Source organism: Pan paniscus, chromosome 6 (genome assembly GCF_029289425.2).
Source record: "Pan paniscus chromosome 6, NHGRI_mPanPan1-v2.0_pri, whole genome shotgun sequence".
NCBI lineage: Eukaryota > Metazoa > Chordata > Mammalia > Primates > Hominidae > Pan > Pan paniscus.
The window spans coordinates 110,653,503-110,670,690 of record NC_073255.2 but is presented as its reverse complement, the minus strand read 5'-3'; the positions used below and the strand labels follow the sequence as shown (position 1 = coordinate 110,670,690).

General features: G+C 37.1%; 1 protein-coding gene across 4 annotated transcripts in view; it reads left to right on the top strand.

Moving 5' to 3' along the window:
* CDK6 (cyclin dependent kinase 6) overlaps window positions 1-17,188 on the top strand; it is a 234,671-nt gene that overhangs the window by 54,862 nt on the left and 162,621 nt on the right. For all 4 annotated transcript variants that reach the window (XM_003809732.6, XM_003809731.7, XM_055114711.2 and 1 more), the window contains one exon: window positions 10,026-10,161. In XM_003809732.6, coding sequence (XP_003809780.1) covers window positions 10,026-10,161 — 136 coding nt within the window. The remainder of the gene's footprint in view (window positions 1-10,025; window positions 10,162-17,188) is intronic.

The window sequence follows — 17,188 nt, the reverse complement described above, 5'->3', positions numbered from 1 at the left end:
ATTTATTCAATAAATATTTATTGAACACCTATGTATCAGACATGGCTGTGGGTGCCATTGAGAATTGAAAGAAAATAATAAGCAAAACACAAAGAGGCACCACTAGTTTAAGGCTATCTTTAGTTTGCTACTCTGTCATCTCTGACCTGCCAGTAGGGCTTGCGACTTGAGTTCCCCTCACCCCATCCTCTCACCAAAAGCCACAGGTTTTGGGGTCTCTCAGTCCATTCACTCTTGTTAGGCCCTTATTTTGTCCATCATATTTATGTTTTTGGAGTGGCTGATTGAAGGTAACTGTTAAGGAAAGACTAAAAGTTCATCATGTCTAGGTGGAGACCTCAAGAGGTAAACAGTGCCCTGTTCCTGACCTATAGCTGAGGTTGGTGAATTGTTCTTTATACTAATCTAGACCTAATAGTTCCTAATTTTCTCCATTGGCAGGTCTCTTCTTTTTGTAGAGTTGGCTGTGTTCTCTTTGAACTTCCAAATCTATTTTGTATTGGAACTGGACTCACCAAAATTATCAACTGATTATTGTTTAGCTGGCTACAGAAAACGGCTATTGTTTAGCTGTTATCTTTCTCTTGTCTTTGGGGAGATAATGATCCACATGGTTAGTGACTTGGAGTTCACTTAACTCCAAGTAGGATTTTGCCCCTGCTACCATTCTCTTCCCTGCAAGACAACAAATCGCATTTTATGATATGCCTTCTTTGTGGCAGCTCTAAAGCTTTTTTTTTCCCCATAATAGCATGTAGTTAGCATAACAGAGTGATGCTACAGCCTTACTCTTTTCTCTGCCTTTCATTCAGATAAAATGCATTAGCAGTTTGAAGAATTGTGTTTGATGACGTAGAAGTGCCTGTAGTGCTTGCTGTATGTAGTACTATGGAAGAAGTTGAATTCTATTATTTAATGTCCAGTTCAGGAATTGATCTGGAATGAGGAGAGGGGTACATAGGCATCCCATATACCCATTAAGCCATCCTAAATAGCTTGTTTCAGGCCCAGCTAGTAGTACATCAGTTCTGTTGCTGATCGTGTGGTAGGAATGTGTTTCCATATACATAGTTTTACTGTTTGCTCTATTTTCAAAATTTACTATAGTGCAAGAGTCACATCTTGTAAACTTGCCCAGTTTAGGGGATTCCCATTCCACATGTAAAACATTTTTTGGTTAACAGATTCAGAAGATATTAACTCCTAGAGCCACAGTGCCAGGTCTATATAGATAGAAGCTGAAACTACATTAATAGCAACTCTAAAGTTGGAAAGAAGATAAACAATGAAACTTTCTTATGAATACTCTCTTAAAGGCTGTAGGAATAAAATGATTTAGTAAATAAGCGATGTTGATTTTGCCTTCCCTTGTCAGATAATAGCAGCCATAAACTTAACAGTCTAAATACAAAGGATTTCTGTGCTTTAGAGTTGGTTTGACATCCCTGTCCTTTTCCACTTTTCAGCAACAGCTAGTGGGAAAGGGGTTGTTTAATTGAAGGCTTCAGGAGAACACACCTTGCACACTGGATTCAACCTTTAAATTAATTGAACCCTGTATTATTTTTAAGTTCTTTTTTCTCCTTGCTTCCTCTTACCATTGAGTTCTTTTCTACTCTATGTTTTATATTCCTGTTTGTGATAAACTTGTCCATCTGTCTTCTTCCTTCTGTGCTTTCCTCCATCCAGTGTCTCTATGGTCAGACCAGGAACCTCAAGTAGGGTCTGAGAGGAAGCTGCCTGGCTCCTTGGGAAGGATGGATTGATCTGGTTCTCTGCTGTCGGCTACTTTTGCCCAGTGGACGTGCGAATGGAGGAGCCATTTAAGGTGAATAGATTCCCAGCCAAGTCAGAGAACTGGGACAGTCACTTTGAGGACACTGCTACTTCTTTTGTGCTTGAGCTTCACTCATTGTGTCTACTCTGTAAGACGTATTTGAGGCCAGATATTGACATTTTTAAGTCATTTAATCATTTCAAAATATTTATAGATGTCTTAGGACAATTTTTTGTTGCAAGTAATAAAAACCCAACTCAAGCTGGATAAGCAAAACACTGACTTTAGTGACTCACATAATTAATAAATCCAGGGGTAGATCAAACACAGTGGGCCCAGGTGTGGAAATAATGTCTTCCGGAATCTCTTGCCCACTGTCCCTTGTTCTGGCCCTCTTCTGCATCCCATAGTAGGTTCACTAAAATGGTGGCAAAGACAGCCATCAGTAGCTGCAGGCTGAGACTTTGCCAGTTTCATAATCCCAGTGTAGAGTTTTACTCTCCCAGAAGTCCTAGCAAAATTTCTGAGACTGATTATTATGCTCCTGTCCACCTCTGAATCATTCATCATCACTCAATCCAGGGTTGTTCACATGCCATCCGTGGGCCCCTGCTGTTAAAACCAGATTGCCAGATTCTAGGACAGGAGTAGTTCCTCAACAGAAAATAAGGGTGTGGCTTCCAGGAGAGGTAAGTGGATGGAAAGGCAGAGACCATCTGTGGTTTACTTAATAGGATGTATAATGAATTTACTTGATGTGATATATAAAGTTGTACGTAGTGTTTATAGAATTTATTTGGTACTAATACATAGCCATACATCATTACCTGCATTTTTACTTGTAAGTCTTCTTTCCCACAACTAGATAGTAAAGCTTTTAAAAACAATACCTGTCATATCTGTTGGAAACTCTAAAACTGAGTATAGTGTCTGCACATGGTAGGTGCTGGTAAATGTTTATGGGTGCTGCTGAAATCGCAATTTGCTTCTAGCAGCATGCACATTATTGTTGGTGGCAAATACTCCTGGAGCTATACCATTTGGTGTTGGTTGAGAATAAGTGCACACAGAGTCCATATTTAATGAGCAAAAAAGAGAATACAGTGGCCCATATCCGTAGTGTAGGGCTAGTGAGATGTGTGAACATAAATTTGGTGCATACAAGCCATAGCCACAGAATATGCTTCATGCACTTAAGAGGAGGAGATTAGATATTTTTTAAAATTCTTCTCAATTCCAAATACTGGCTCTAGTTCAAGCAGAATTTTGTTGTGGCCCTTAGGTAGCTGTGCCAGACATCTCTCAGCTCTTGAACTATTTGATGTCCAAACATTGAAGAGAATGGGGGAAAAAAAAGTGACCGGAAAAAAATCCTCATAGAACTTCCTGTGAATGGGTCAAAGTTTAATCACAGCAAATAATACAGATTTCCCTTTTATTGTAACCACAATAGAAAGGCAGGGCTTGTGTTTACAAAGCATGTTGTTTGGGAGACCTTTGTAAATTGTAATCTTTGGAAATCCCAAACCTATTGGATGTAATCCCATCCATTAGATGAAGGCAACTTGCCTATGCAATAGTTCCAGAAGAGCAAGTTAAATTGAGAACATGAACAGGAAGTAGTCATTAAGAATTACAATGGGTAGGATGCAGAGTTAATTCACAGAGATATTTTGTTATTAGATAATTACATCACTAGGACAGCTGGAAAACTGAGTGCTGTGCTGGACTGCAAGCCTTGTTCTCTGCCCTGCAGCTGGCGGGTCAGGACAATAGAGACAGCAAGATAACTTACTTTGTGGGAGAGTTAGGGGCTTGGCCAACTTAATTGTGAAATGATAACGACCTATCTGCCTTTTTTGGATTGCATTTTGCACAGCTAAACTGAAGGCATAGCCTTAGTTAATGCCAATAACCAGTTTGCACTTTGACTTTTTGAACATTCACTTGGATCACATTATGCTAAGCTCTAATGGATAAATATTTAATGGTAATTTTCCTTTCCTTTAAAAGTCATCTGAGATATTTTGTTCATATTCAATACATTGTGATTACATTTTTCTTATGGAACTGCTGTCATGTAATTCTTGAAATGGTATTTTTGTCAGGTTACAGATTAGCAAAAATTTTTTAAAAAAGGTTTTAGAAAGTCTTAAAATATTGGTCAATATAAGGAATCATGCAGTTGTAGCTATTTTCCAGTTTTTTAGGGTTTTTTTTTTTTTGGTTTTTCTTGTTGTTGTTGTTGTTGTTTGTTTGTTTGTTTGTTTGTTTGTTTGTTTTTGAGATGGAGTCTCGCTCATTGCCCAGGCTGGATGGAGTGCAGTGGCACGGTCTCGGCTCACTGCAAGCTCTGCCTCCCAGGTTCACGCCATTCTCCTGCCTCAGCCTCCCAAGTAGCTGGGACTACAGGCGCCTGCCACCACGCCCGGCTAATTTTTTTGTATTTTTAATAGAGATGGGGTTTCACCGTGTTAGCCAGGTTGGTCTCGATCTCCTGACCTCGTGAGCCGCCCTCCTCGGGCTCCCAAAGTGCTAGGATTACAGGCGTGAGCCACCGCGCCCAGCCTATTTTCCAGTTTTTACATTCAAGTGTTCAGACCTGTCTGGCTCTTTTGTTTTGCAAGTGTAAGGGTTCTAGGTAGCCTAGCCCCATTCCTTATTGATTTATATAAATACATTACAGATTGTTTACCTCTAGCCAAATACCAGGGATTTTAATTCATGCTTAGCTCAGTTGTTGTATATGAAACTCATTTGTTATATTAAAGTTTCTGGCCGGGCACAGTGGCTCACGCCTGTAATCCCAGCACTTTGGGAGGCCAAGGCAGGTGGATCACTTGAGGTCAGGAGTTCGAGGCCAGCCTGGCCAACATGGTGAAACCCATCCTTACTAAAAATACAAAAATTAGCCAGGCATGATGGTGCATGCCTGTAGTCCCAGCTACTCGGGAGGCTAAGGCAGGAGAATCACTTGAACCCAGGAGGTTGCAGTGAGCCAAGATTGCACCACTGCACTCCAGCCTGGACAACAGAGTGAGACTCCATCTTAAAAGAAAAATAAGAATAAAAATAAAGTTTCTGTTTTCTCTTTATTGCCCACCAAAGTGACTATTGTTTGATTTGGGGCAATTCCAGAGGGAGTCATTGTAGACAAAAAAAAGCATCGTAAATATTGTAGTCTAGCATTTCTAAGATTAATGTTTACAACCGTTGATTCGAAATGCATTTCCTACCCATTGTGACTAATATAACTGTTAATTTTTACTACAATGTTTACTAACCATTAATCAGACATAATTTAAGTCAGACAAAATTTCATAGTTTTGTGAAGAGCAATATTTCCCCAGATGTCTTCCATGGAGTACTAGGTCTGTAGGATGTGGATGGCTAGCCAGCACTGGAGCCAAAAAAGAGAGTATCCTACAGGCACCCTTAGGACTCTGATGTCCCTTGATGCCCTTTGTGAATGTCTGAGGAGTCTCTAATATGCTCCATTTCCTGAATGAAGTTAATAATAATGGCACCTTAAAAATTAAAAAGGATTATTTCCTTGAACCTGGAGGAGTCACTTCTACCTAATACCATTTTTTAAGAATATGCAAGTATATACATTAAAATTGATGTGAAAATGTTCTGCTCTATGGACTATTACACATCTCTTTAAAATTCCATGTTTTAAAAACTACCGATTGAAATGAGTCCTTTTTTCTCCAAGGTTTATCATTTAGGACAATTCGTAGTGGCTTCAGTGAGCTCACCTTTCATATCTTGAGCATCCATTGAAACTGAGGCCTGGAGTCCAGTTGCTGCAGGTGGCATCAGTGAGTCTTAATATTTTGAAGAGAGCAGTATAACTCTGAGGAAGGCAACTTGGGTGGGTTAGATGTTATTTTTAAATTGTGTCATGCAAAGAGTGCTTGAAAACGGTTTCAGTGAGATGAAGCAACAGGGCATACTGCCAGGGTTGTTAGGTAACTTCTAAGACAACGGTCCAGGGGGCAGATGACTTTTTGTTTCAGCAGTATTTTAGGATCACTTTATTCTCCAGTTATGCCCCCGTCAGAATTTTTTCTCTTTTGGAAATTACTATAATATCTTTTATATATATATATATATATATATATATATGATAAACTATAAATGCAGTAAGAACTGGAGTTACTAAAATTACTATTGATTCCAGGTAGTGGTAAGCAATGTAATTTTTTCACTAAATATATTAATTATAATGGGAAATATTTTTAAAGTAATGTTTCAGAAACATAACTGAAATGGTCATAGTATGAAACAGCTCTGTGTTTGTATTTGACTTTAGGGACATGCCATTTTTGGTTCACTGCTCTTTTATTTTATTACAAAAATACAAGCAACAGATATAAAGAAAGTTGGGGATTGTGGAACTCCATTTTCTTTTTCAATAGGAAGAAAAGAGTGAAGTTGTCCAAGTATGTGGATTTAATAGCAATAAGCTGGCTTTAAAAAGCCTGTGAATAGTTGTAGTTATCTTGAATTATCAAGCCAAAAGAACTGTTTTGATAAATTTCCCACATATTAAATCCATGCATGATAGCAATCATATTTTTAGAGTGTGAGACTTAATATGATTTATGGTACTATCTTTAATAAATCTGTTAAGAGTTTTTACTTTATTGGAATAATTTTCCAGAATAAGTGACATTAGGGGAAAATATTAAGTTTAGGAATGGATATTAAAACTTAAAAACCAGAATGTTTAGAAGTAGATAAATGTGAGGAAAAAAATTTCAATGGATTCTGGTTAATTTTAATGGAGTTGTATAATTCACCCCAAACTGCCCATAATTAAAAAGAAGCTTGGATCTGGCTATGAAGCATGTGTAGTTGTTGGTGTTCTGTTTTTTGACCTGCCAGATTTAACCTAATTACAGTGGTGGGGTTTTTTTGTTAAGTGTTTTTTGTTTTTGGTTTTGGTTTTTTTTTTTTTTTCGTTTCCTTTAAAATTTAGTATAGATTCACAGAGAAGTCCAAATGTGGGGTCCATAAAGCCCAGAAATGCAGAAGGATGACATGGTGAACCAGCAAGGCATTAAAAGTTTAACAGAGGTCCTAGGAATACAACCTAAAAGGGATGTGAAGGACCTCTTTAAGGAGAACCACAAACCAGTGCTCAAGGAAATAAGAGAGGACATAAACAAATGGAAAAACATTCCATGCTCATGGACACAAAGAATCAATATTGTGAAAATCGCCATACTGCCTAAAGTAATTTATATATTCAATGCTATCCCCATCAAGCTACCATTGACTTTCTTCACAGAATTAGAAAAAACTACTTTAAATTTCATATGGAACCAAAAAAGAGTCTGTATAGCCAAGACAATCCTAAGCAAAAAGAGCAAAGCTGGAGGCATCATGCTACCTGACTTTAAACTATACTACAAGGCTACAGTAACCAAAACAGCATGGTACTGGTACCAAAACAAATATATAGACCAATGGAACAGAACAGAGGCCTCAGAAATAATGCCACATGGCTGGGCACGGTGGCTCACACCTGTAATCCCAACACTTCAGGAGGCCGAGGTGGGCAGGTCACCTAAGGTCGGGAGTTTGAGACCAGTCTGACCAACATGGAGTAACCCCGTCTCTACTAAAAATATAAAATTAGCTGGGCGTGGTGGCCCATGCCTGTAATCCCAGCCACTCGGGTGGGAGTAGTACTTGGCTGAGGCAGGAGAATCGCTTGAACCCGGGAGGCGGAGGTTGTGGTGAGCCAAGATGTGCCATTGCACTGCAGCCTGGGCAACAAGAGCGAAACTCCTTCACAAAAAGAAAAAAAAAAAACAAAAAAAAAACAAGAAAGAATGACACATATCTACAACCATCTGATCTTTGACAAACCTGACAAAAACAAGAAATGGGGAAATGATACCCTATTTAATAAATGATGTTGGGAAAACTGGCTAGCCATATGCAGAAAACTGAAACTGGACCCCTTCCTTATACCTTATACAAAAAGTAATTCAAGCTGGATTAAAGACTTAAACATAAGACCTAAAACCATAAAAACCCTAGAAGAAAACCTAGGCAGTACCATTCAGGACACAAGCATGGGCAAAGACTTCATGACTAAAACACCAAAAGCAATGGCAACAAAAGCCCAAATTGACAAATGGGATATAATTAAACTAAAGAGCTTCTGCACAGCAAAAGAAAGTATCATCAGTGAACGGGCAACCTACAGAATGGGAGAAAATTTTTGCAATCTATCCATCTGACAAAGGGCTAATATCCAGAATCTACAGGGAACTTAAAACAAATTTACAAGAAAAGAACAACCCCATCAACAAGTGGGCAAAGGATATGAACAGACATTTCTCAAAAGAAGACATTTATGAGGCCAACAAACATACGAAAAAAAAAGCTCATCATCACTGTTCATTAGAGAAATGCAAATCAAAACCACAATGAGATGCCATCTCACACCAGTTAGAATGGCAATCATTAAAAAGCCAGGAAACAACAGATGCTGGAGAGGATGTGGAGAAACAGGAATGCTTTTACACTGTTGGTGGGAGTGTAAATTAGTTCAACCATTGTGGAAGACAGTGTGGCAATTCCTTAAGGATCTAGAACCAGAAATACCATTTGATCCAGTGATCCCATTACTGAGTATATACCCAAAGGATTATAAATCATTCTACTGTAAAGACACATGCACACATATGTTTATTGCAGCACTGTTCACAATAGCAAAGACTTGGAATCAACCCAAATGCCCATCAATGATAGACTGGATAAAGAAAATGTGGCACATATACACCATGGAATACTATGCACTCATAAAAAATGATGAGTTCATGTCCTTTGCAGGGACATGGATGAAGCTGGAAGCCATCATTCTCAGCAAACTAACACAGGAACAGAAAACCAGACACTCATGTTCTCACTCATAAGCAGGAGTTGAACAATGAGAACACATGGACACAGGGAGGGGAACATCACACACCAGGGCCTGTCAGGGGTGGGGGGTGGTTAGGGGAGGGATAGCATTAGGAGAAATACCTAATGTAGATGATGGGTTGAAGGGTGCAGCAAACCACCATAACACGTGTATACCTATGTAACAAACCTGCACATTCTGCACATATATCCCAGAACTTAAAATATAATAAAAAAAATTAACGGAGGTAATATGTAAGCAGGATAATTGATAGTCAACCCTGTGCATCAGTTATTGGACTCTATGCACATTTATAGTTTCTTTGAAGAAGGCATTTATTCAATGTTTTTAAAAAATTAAAGTAATATGAATAGTATTTTATTAGCTTTTTCTTAGTATTTATATTACATTCTTGTTAAGAAATGTACTTACAGCTTGTTTATGGGTAGTTTAATTCTTCAAACATTTGGTGAGAATCTGTTGTGCTAAATAGTGTACTGTGGTTGAAACGAAAGGAAATTTTGTCCTTTGGCTTGAATATTCTTTTGACTCCTGAAGGCTTAGTTTTTAAAACTTAAATTTTGTCTTATTTTAAGATTTTTATGGAAGAAACTGGATTTACCCATCCAAAACATTTGTTAATCTGTTGCTTTATTATTTAAGGGCAATATAGTTTACCAATGCAGGTCCCCCTACCCCTGAAAAAAAAGTTTAAATTTTACAATGTTGATTAACATGGTATTGGAATTTTAAAAACTAAGAATGTATGCCCTTTCCAGGGAATGAGTTGACTCAGCAGGATGAGGGCTGTCTTAGAAATAAACTAAATTTCTCCATATTCCATCATATTTGTTTTCACAGACATGGTTGTGACACCTTAAATTCCAGGAAAATCTTGATTACAACATTCAGCATCTCCAAAGGATGCTCAATCTATCTCTAGTAATTCTCAAACTGTGAGCTAAGAAGAAACATATTTTGCCTAGACATCAAGTTTTTGAAATTATCCCCATTGGCAAGTTCTATCTAAGGTCCTAACTAAGGAAACTCTCCAAGCGTTCTTGTGCTCCAAGCGCGTTGCTTTCTCATTGTTACTGTAGATGTTCTCATGCTTAACCGCACACTCTGAGTGCCCCTCTCCTGAACTTCATGTTGTTATTAAAGTATCAGATCTCATTTGATATCTTTACATATGATCACAAGAAATGATCAACACTGGCCTTTTTTTTCTATTATGAGACCAAATTGAGCGATATGTATAAAACATACAGGTTACTTCTTTGCTTATTGCCACCTACTTAACCTCTTTGTTTTTTCTTCTAGGTTGTTTGATGTGTGCACAGTGTCACGAACAGACAGAGAAACCAAACTAACTTTAGTGTTTGAACATGTCGATCAAGACTTGACCACTTACTTGGATAAAGTTCCAGAGCCTGGAGTGCCCACTGAAACCATAAAGGTATCAAGAATCATCTTCATGTCTTATCAGGCAGTCGACTATTATAGTCTGTTAAGCAATGGCTTTCTTTCCTTATGAAAATTGCCACAATTACAACTTTTAGAATTCGGTATATAGTTAAAAAAATCAAAGAAAATGTTCAAAGATTGGGATATATTCCAGTTCATCAACTAAGTGAGATGTTCAAAGTACAGACATATGTATTCTAGTTCATTAATTTTAGAACTAAGTGGAAAAAAAAAACCTTTAGTTCTAAGGCATATTAAAATTATTTAAAAATACCTAGTTGTACATTGTCTTAGACCTTAGGAAACATAGTTTAGTAAGTATAGCTCAGTCTTCTTCTGATGGTTTATTGTCTATTAGAGACATAATTTGAACATTATTCATGAGCACATTATATATTATGATTGTATAATAACTCCGGGACAACCTATGCTATGTGAATCTGAAATATTACTTGTTAGGCCCTCCTTCTTTCTTCATTTTTCTTATTCATAAAACGTTTATAGGGAAGCCTAAGTAACCAGATACTATGCCAAACTCCTGGGATTCAAAGATGATTGAGACATGCTTTCTATCCTTAGAGGTCAGTAAACTAGATGCAGTATATTGACTGGAAGTTCTTCCTACCTGTAAGTCTAATGGAAAATGCTGCTGATAAAGTTTTGTTGTTATTTGCATTCTGCTTAACTGAACTTCCCCGTAGATCTTTTAGATTTATACACATCATGTGCGGGTCTTCATGAAAACCTTTTTGTCTGTGTGAATTAGGTAGCTTAAACAGACTCCTGCCTTATCATTCGTTGTTTAGAAATGAGTTATAGAATTCACCATCATTCTAGATAGAAGTTAATAGCTAAAAGTAGTTTATCTTCTCAACAGACTAAGAAATGTCTTTAGTGATAGCTAAATGACGTTCTCAGATACTGACTGATACATTTAGAATTTGACATATTGAATGATTTATTCCTTTTGTTTTAGATTAATATTGTATTTTTTCCCATCTGGCTCTCATTAAAGAATCTGGTGCTTAACAATAGTCCCATTTCTTCCTGAGCAGTTTCAAGGACATTAAGGCCCTCCAAATGTAGGTATGCCTGATAGTTACCTGTTCTTGGCCATCTTCTGTCTGTGCACCCCTCTTTCCTCTGGCATTCTATTCCACCCTTGAAGCTTTAGTTCTCTCCTTTATGAGTTTGTCAGAAACCCTGTGTTCAGCATGCAGAGCAGGGCATAGTCCTTTTTCTTATACAGTTTTCTAGCCAAATTGGACTGCTCATCATTCTCTTAGTATGATCTGTGATTTTCCACCTTGGTGGCCTTCCTTCTCATGCCATTTCTTTTGCTCCTTCTCACCAAGCTATCTACCTAAATTTTTCAAGTGCCGTCTCAAAAGCCATTTGATCAGCTCTTATAGCTAGATGTAATCTCACACGCCTTATAACACTTGTTCTGCATATCTCTACCTCTTTATCTTGTTTTCTACCTTTAATTGGGATTTTTTAATGTACATACCTCATGTATTCAATCATCCTCATGTCCTGACAGTGTCTTACACAATGATTTATACACATAGGTACAAAGTAAATAAGACACATTGTCAAGCTTTCTTTAGATATAAGTATTTTCAAAATTATTTTTAAAATGACTTTCAAAGGCTTTAAACATAGACTATCAAAAAATCATTGACATTTTCTGATACATTTCTAAGTTCAAAGTTATTTGGGGAGTATCTTTTTTTTAAAAAAACAGACAGATGAGGCAACCATATATTTTATATCTTACATTACCACCTACATAGATCTTTTGAGCATTATATTAAATTATCCTAGTATATTGGAGGCTACTGAGTGGAATCATTTGCAAAGGCATCTGTGCAGTTAAAATGTTGATAAGCCAGAGTGGTTTACTAGACTCAGGTTTCATCAGGCAGGAGTAGAAATGAATTGGAATGGGGGGAATCTCAAGGGTGAGGGTGGAGGGGCAAGCAAGATAGGAAAAGGAACAGGCAGAAGGGTGGTCACCAAAGTAAGAAAGGGGAGGAGAAGACAGGGGGCAGTGGCTGAGCCAGGATGGAGCTGGAGGCTTGCTAGAAGGGGGTGATTGTTGCCAGAAGCTCTTGAACAAGGTGACATTAAAAGTTAATTTTTTTTTTTGAGCTTTTTGTCTATCTCCAGGAAAGGGAATGTCACTTCATTCCGTGTTGAACAGGGATTGTCCTGGAGGCTGTTAAATTTCTTCAGCCATTAGGATCAGCACCCCTTGATCCAAATTGTCAGATACGAGGTGGAGTTGGGGGCAAGGGGCTCTAGTTATTGAAGGTTTGTGGCTAAAGTTGTATTGATGTTTTCATAGTAAAATAAACCATAGTCAAATGAAATATTTCAGGCAGTTAACTTACATGTTAGTGGTTAATCAAACATTTTTTGCTAACTTAAAAGCTAATTAGAAGACTCTTTTATCTTCATTCTTAATTAAAAAAAAATTCTGAACTATACTAACCTACTTTCCTTCCTTATTAAATATAAGGTTTTTTAAAAAATAATTTGAGTGTGATGCTTTAAGGTCATTGTTGAAAACTTGAATAATCATTTAAAAGCATAATAAAACCATCAAATGGATAGTTTTAAGCTGAATATATAACTGATACAAAATTATTTTTAATCAACACTCGTATCTTTTGTTTCTGTGATTGACTTGTTTTTAAGAATTGGAATGCAGAATAAACAGCTGCTAAGTAGGAGAATCTGAATTCTGGTTAATTGAAATTTTAAAGCACACAACCAGAGAACAGAAATATTTTGTTGTTATATAGGCTTATTTATGGGAAGCCTTAATAACTAGATCAAGCAAATATTGTTATTCTGAACAACCTATTGGGAACACAGAAATTGATTCTTTATATAGAATGCTCTGTTGCAATAAGAGCTTCTCTGACTATACTCGTACAGATATTTATTGAATATTCACTCTGTGCAGGGAGGGTTCTGTGCTAGGCAGTTCAGGGACACAAAATTGAATTAGGCATGAGAAAGAGAGGACCTGCTCTGAAGGACCTTTAGAGTATAAGAGAAGAGATAAAATGCAAACACAAGCCTGTGGTACACATTCTGTATGGTTATTTAAGTAGTTTAGGGGTATTTTCAAGTAAAGAACAGACTACTTATGTATAAGTAAGCACAGTCTATATTGTGCCAAACTATTTTTTAAAATACTTAAATTTAAATTACTTTTCAAAGGATCCAAATCATAGGTATTAATATTGACATTGTCTTGCATAGATTAAAACGTATCATGTTGTTAAATAATTATACATATCTAAGATTTTTTTTTTTTTGAGACGGAGTCACATGTCTAAGATATTTTATTTTTATTTATTTTTTTTTGAGACGGAGTCACATATCTAAGATATTTTATTTTTATTTATTTATTTATTATTATTATTATTTTTTGAAACGGAGTCACCAGGCTGGAGTGCAGTGGCACGATCTCAACTCACTGCAACCTCCGCCTCCCAGGTTCAAGCGATTCTCCTGCCTCAGCCTCCTGAGTAGCTGGGATTACAGGCACGGGCCACCACGCATGGCTAATTTTGTATTTTTAGTAGAGACCGGGTTTCACCATGTTGGTCAGGCTGGTCTCGAACTACTGACCTCGAGATCCGCCCACCTCTTGGCCTCCCAAAGTGCTGGGATTACAGGCATGAGCTACCATGCCTGGCCAGATATTTTAACATGAAATATATATAAAATAGAAAATCAAAACAAGAGCTCATCTAAGATCATTTAAGCTCAGGGGATTTTCCTCTACCCAGTGTTGTGTTTTCTGTGGCACTGTTTACCAGTTAACAGGCCACTGAAACTCAGGATATTCTAATGCACATTCAGGACATAAATTGCATTAGTTGGGCAGTACTCGAATAAAACTAGGATGCTCCATGGTGTCTTACTAGATATCATAGGGGTAACATCATTTTGCTTATCATTTCATCAACACGTTTGTTAGAAAAGAGCCCATGATGATCTTATTTTTCTAGCTTACTTATATCACCTAACAATTTTTGAAGTGCACTTAAGTGCCATTTGTTTTCGAAAAATAAAAAAGACATTAAACAACACCATAAGCCATAAGTACTCATAAAGGTTGATAGTTGGGTAAACTTATTGGGGAAACTCTAATTATTGCACGGTGCTCATGTGGGACTTTAATAAAGTACATTAAGAGTATAGGCCTGAACTGAAAATTTTCATTGAGAAGTTCATGAGAATAAAATAAAATCATAGGTGATTCTTTCCAACATCATTAAATATACCTTATTCTAAAAAAAAAAAAAAAAAAAAAAGCATGCATAGAAATCACATTCACACTTCATCTTGGGGTTTTCATCACATTATTTAACCTCTTTTCTTGATGTCCTTTAGGTGCATCCATTCTTGGTTGACAATGACATTTGCATAAAGCAGCCTGTTGGCTGCTGTCCTGTGAAGTCAACAGATATTCTAATTTTCCCTCATAGATTTATTGTTGACATATCTGGCTTTCCTCTTTCTAATTCAGGATATTATCTTTGGGTCTGTTTACTTGTGGAGGAGTTCAGTGCCATCTTTATTAAATTTTTATTGGCTCATTTGAGATTTAATATTGCCTTCCTGGGTTTCCATGCTGAGATTTATGAGGCAATAATTGACACCTTAATGATTGTGTTATTTTTTCTTTTAGAGTACGTGATAAATTCAGAGTATCTATGCTTATATAGCACCTTCCATTTATGGAGCTTTATGAGAAAAAAAAAACAGCTCTCAGATTTTTATTTTTCTCTTTCATGCTTTCATCTGCCATCCTATGAGAGAGGGTCAGAAAGAACTGTAAAGAAATTTCCTCACCATTTTTCTTAGTCATTTGTAACTGCCGCCCAGAAAAAGAACTGTACACTGCAAGATACAGACGGAGAGAGACTCTTATGTAAAATATTCTCCTGTACAGGCTTTTCCAAATGTAATGCCCTCTTTTACTAAATCATTCATTTGGTATTTAGTCTTGTCTGTATAATACATTAATCTTTCCTAGGATATGACCTGGCTTCTCAACTATTTTATAAACTCTTTAAAAACCTAGAATTATTCTCTGGACATTCTGTGCATGAAACATGTTTGATAAAAAAAAATGTTTGATGCAATTGTCAATATAGTTTCACAAGTTTGAGGCACTGAAAGGTCACACAAAAGAACAGCAGCCTCTAAAATAGGACAGGGTTCTTTGAGCTCAAGACCATATGGCCTCTTCTGATGATTCAATCTTGGAATAAAATTTTTTTTATTTATGTATCTTTATGATAAATGAATTCTATAGAGCTTGAGAGGGCCAGAAAAGCTCCAGGTTCATGTCTGTGTGGGTCGTTTTCTCTGTGAATTAGATTTCATTTTATCTTCAATTGAATGTTTCTTAGAGTTTTCTATTGGTTGTAATATTTTTAGTAAGAGATAAAACACACTATTAGGTTTATTTTACAAAACCCAGACTTCAGAAACTGACACACACTGTTAATAGCACCTGTTTTTTGCCTCTGGGAAATATCTGTTTTCATGAATAATATCTGCTTGCAGTAAACAGTGGCTCTGATGTCAGTATGGGATGCCCAGGGCTGATTCATCTTTCTCAATTTGACATAATGCAAAGTGACTGACTGGTCCCTGTACTGCAGATGAGGAAAGCCTCTCAGATCTTCTTCTCTTCTCACTCCTAAAGGAATCAAGCCATGGCCCCTCTCAGCTCCTGGTGGTCTCCATTTTGCCTGAATTACGAGCAGGTGATTTGTCTCATCTTTGCAGGACACAGAGCAAATTAACATGAAAATATCGCTTCCCAGAAAACAAGGCAGGCTTGAATGCCCTGTCGCTGCTGGTCATTAGCCATCTGCCACCGACACTCATACTCTGTTTATCACATTTGAAATTCAGAGCAGATGTTGCATAATAAGGTGATCCCAAAAACAAGGCAAGAAATTCAAAGAACAAATACTCTACCATAATGATAAAGATCTTGGAAGGAAATTTTTTTCAATCTAATATCATAGCTGCACTAATTGAATAGACCATGTTTTTAAAAACACACACACATCTCTCCTGGTATTTGATGCAAACTACTTTTCATAGTAACAGGAAATAATTTTAAAAAGAAAGTACGTTTGTGAAAGATACCTGAGAGGACTGTTCAATAAAATCTCTTTAAAGAAGCAAAGTCGAATGTTGGAATAACATAGTTCTGGTGTAAAAGACCTCATAGATCAGTGATGCCATCTTTTACTGTAAGATGGGACTTAACCTACAGCAATTTGACTTAAAATAGTTCACTCCTCACAGTATAGTAGATCTTTCAAGGCTTTTAACTTGCCAACGTGGTTTCCCAGCTTATTTTCTTTTTGGCACTCAAGACCCTGTGTTTTCTATATCCTTTCTTTTCACTGTTTACCCCTCTACAAACTCCCACCACCACTATCAGCCTCCCACCTTCAGCATCCCTTGACTGTCCAGAACTCTGCCCCAGCTTACCCTGGCCTTAGGCTCTCTCCAACCTGAGTCCCAAGATTCTTTCATTTTTAGTTCTTCTGCCCTTCTCCATTAATGTAGCTTTTTACAGGATTGGTTATTATAATGTTTTACCTAGTTGATTTATGCACATTGTAGACCCTTATTATGCCTTATTCAAAGTATATCACTTATAGTATATTAACTATGGTGTTTAGAGACATTGTGTTTTTTTAAAAAACAGGCATCCAAACTTTTACCAGGAATGTGACCTATATTCTGTGGAAGACGAGCTTTTAATATAGTCTTTTGACTCCACAGAAATATTTTCTCCACAGAAACCACAACTTTACTGCCCCTCCCCACTCTGCACCCCTCTGCCCCCACACATACTGAGAGTTTTGAAATTTGGGCTTTTTTTTTAAAGACTATACTGCTAAGCAAAAATTAAGCAGCCAGCCTGAGAGTAGACAGGGGGATAAATCAAAGCAGTGCCAGCA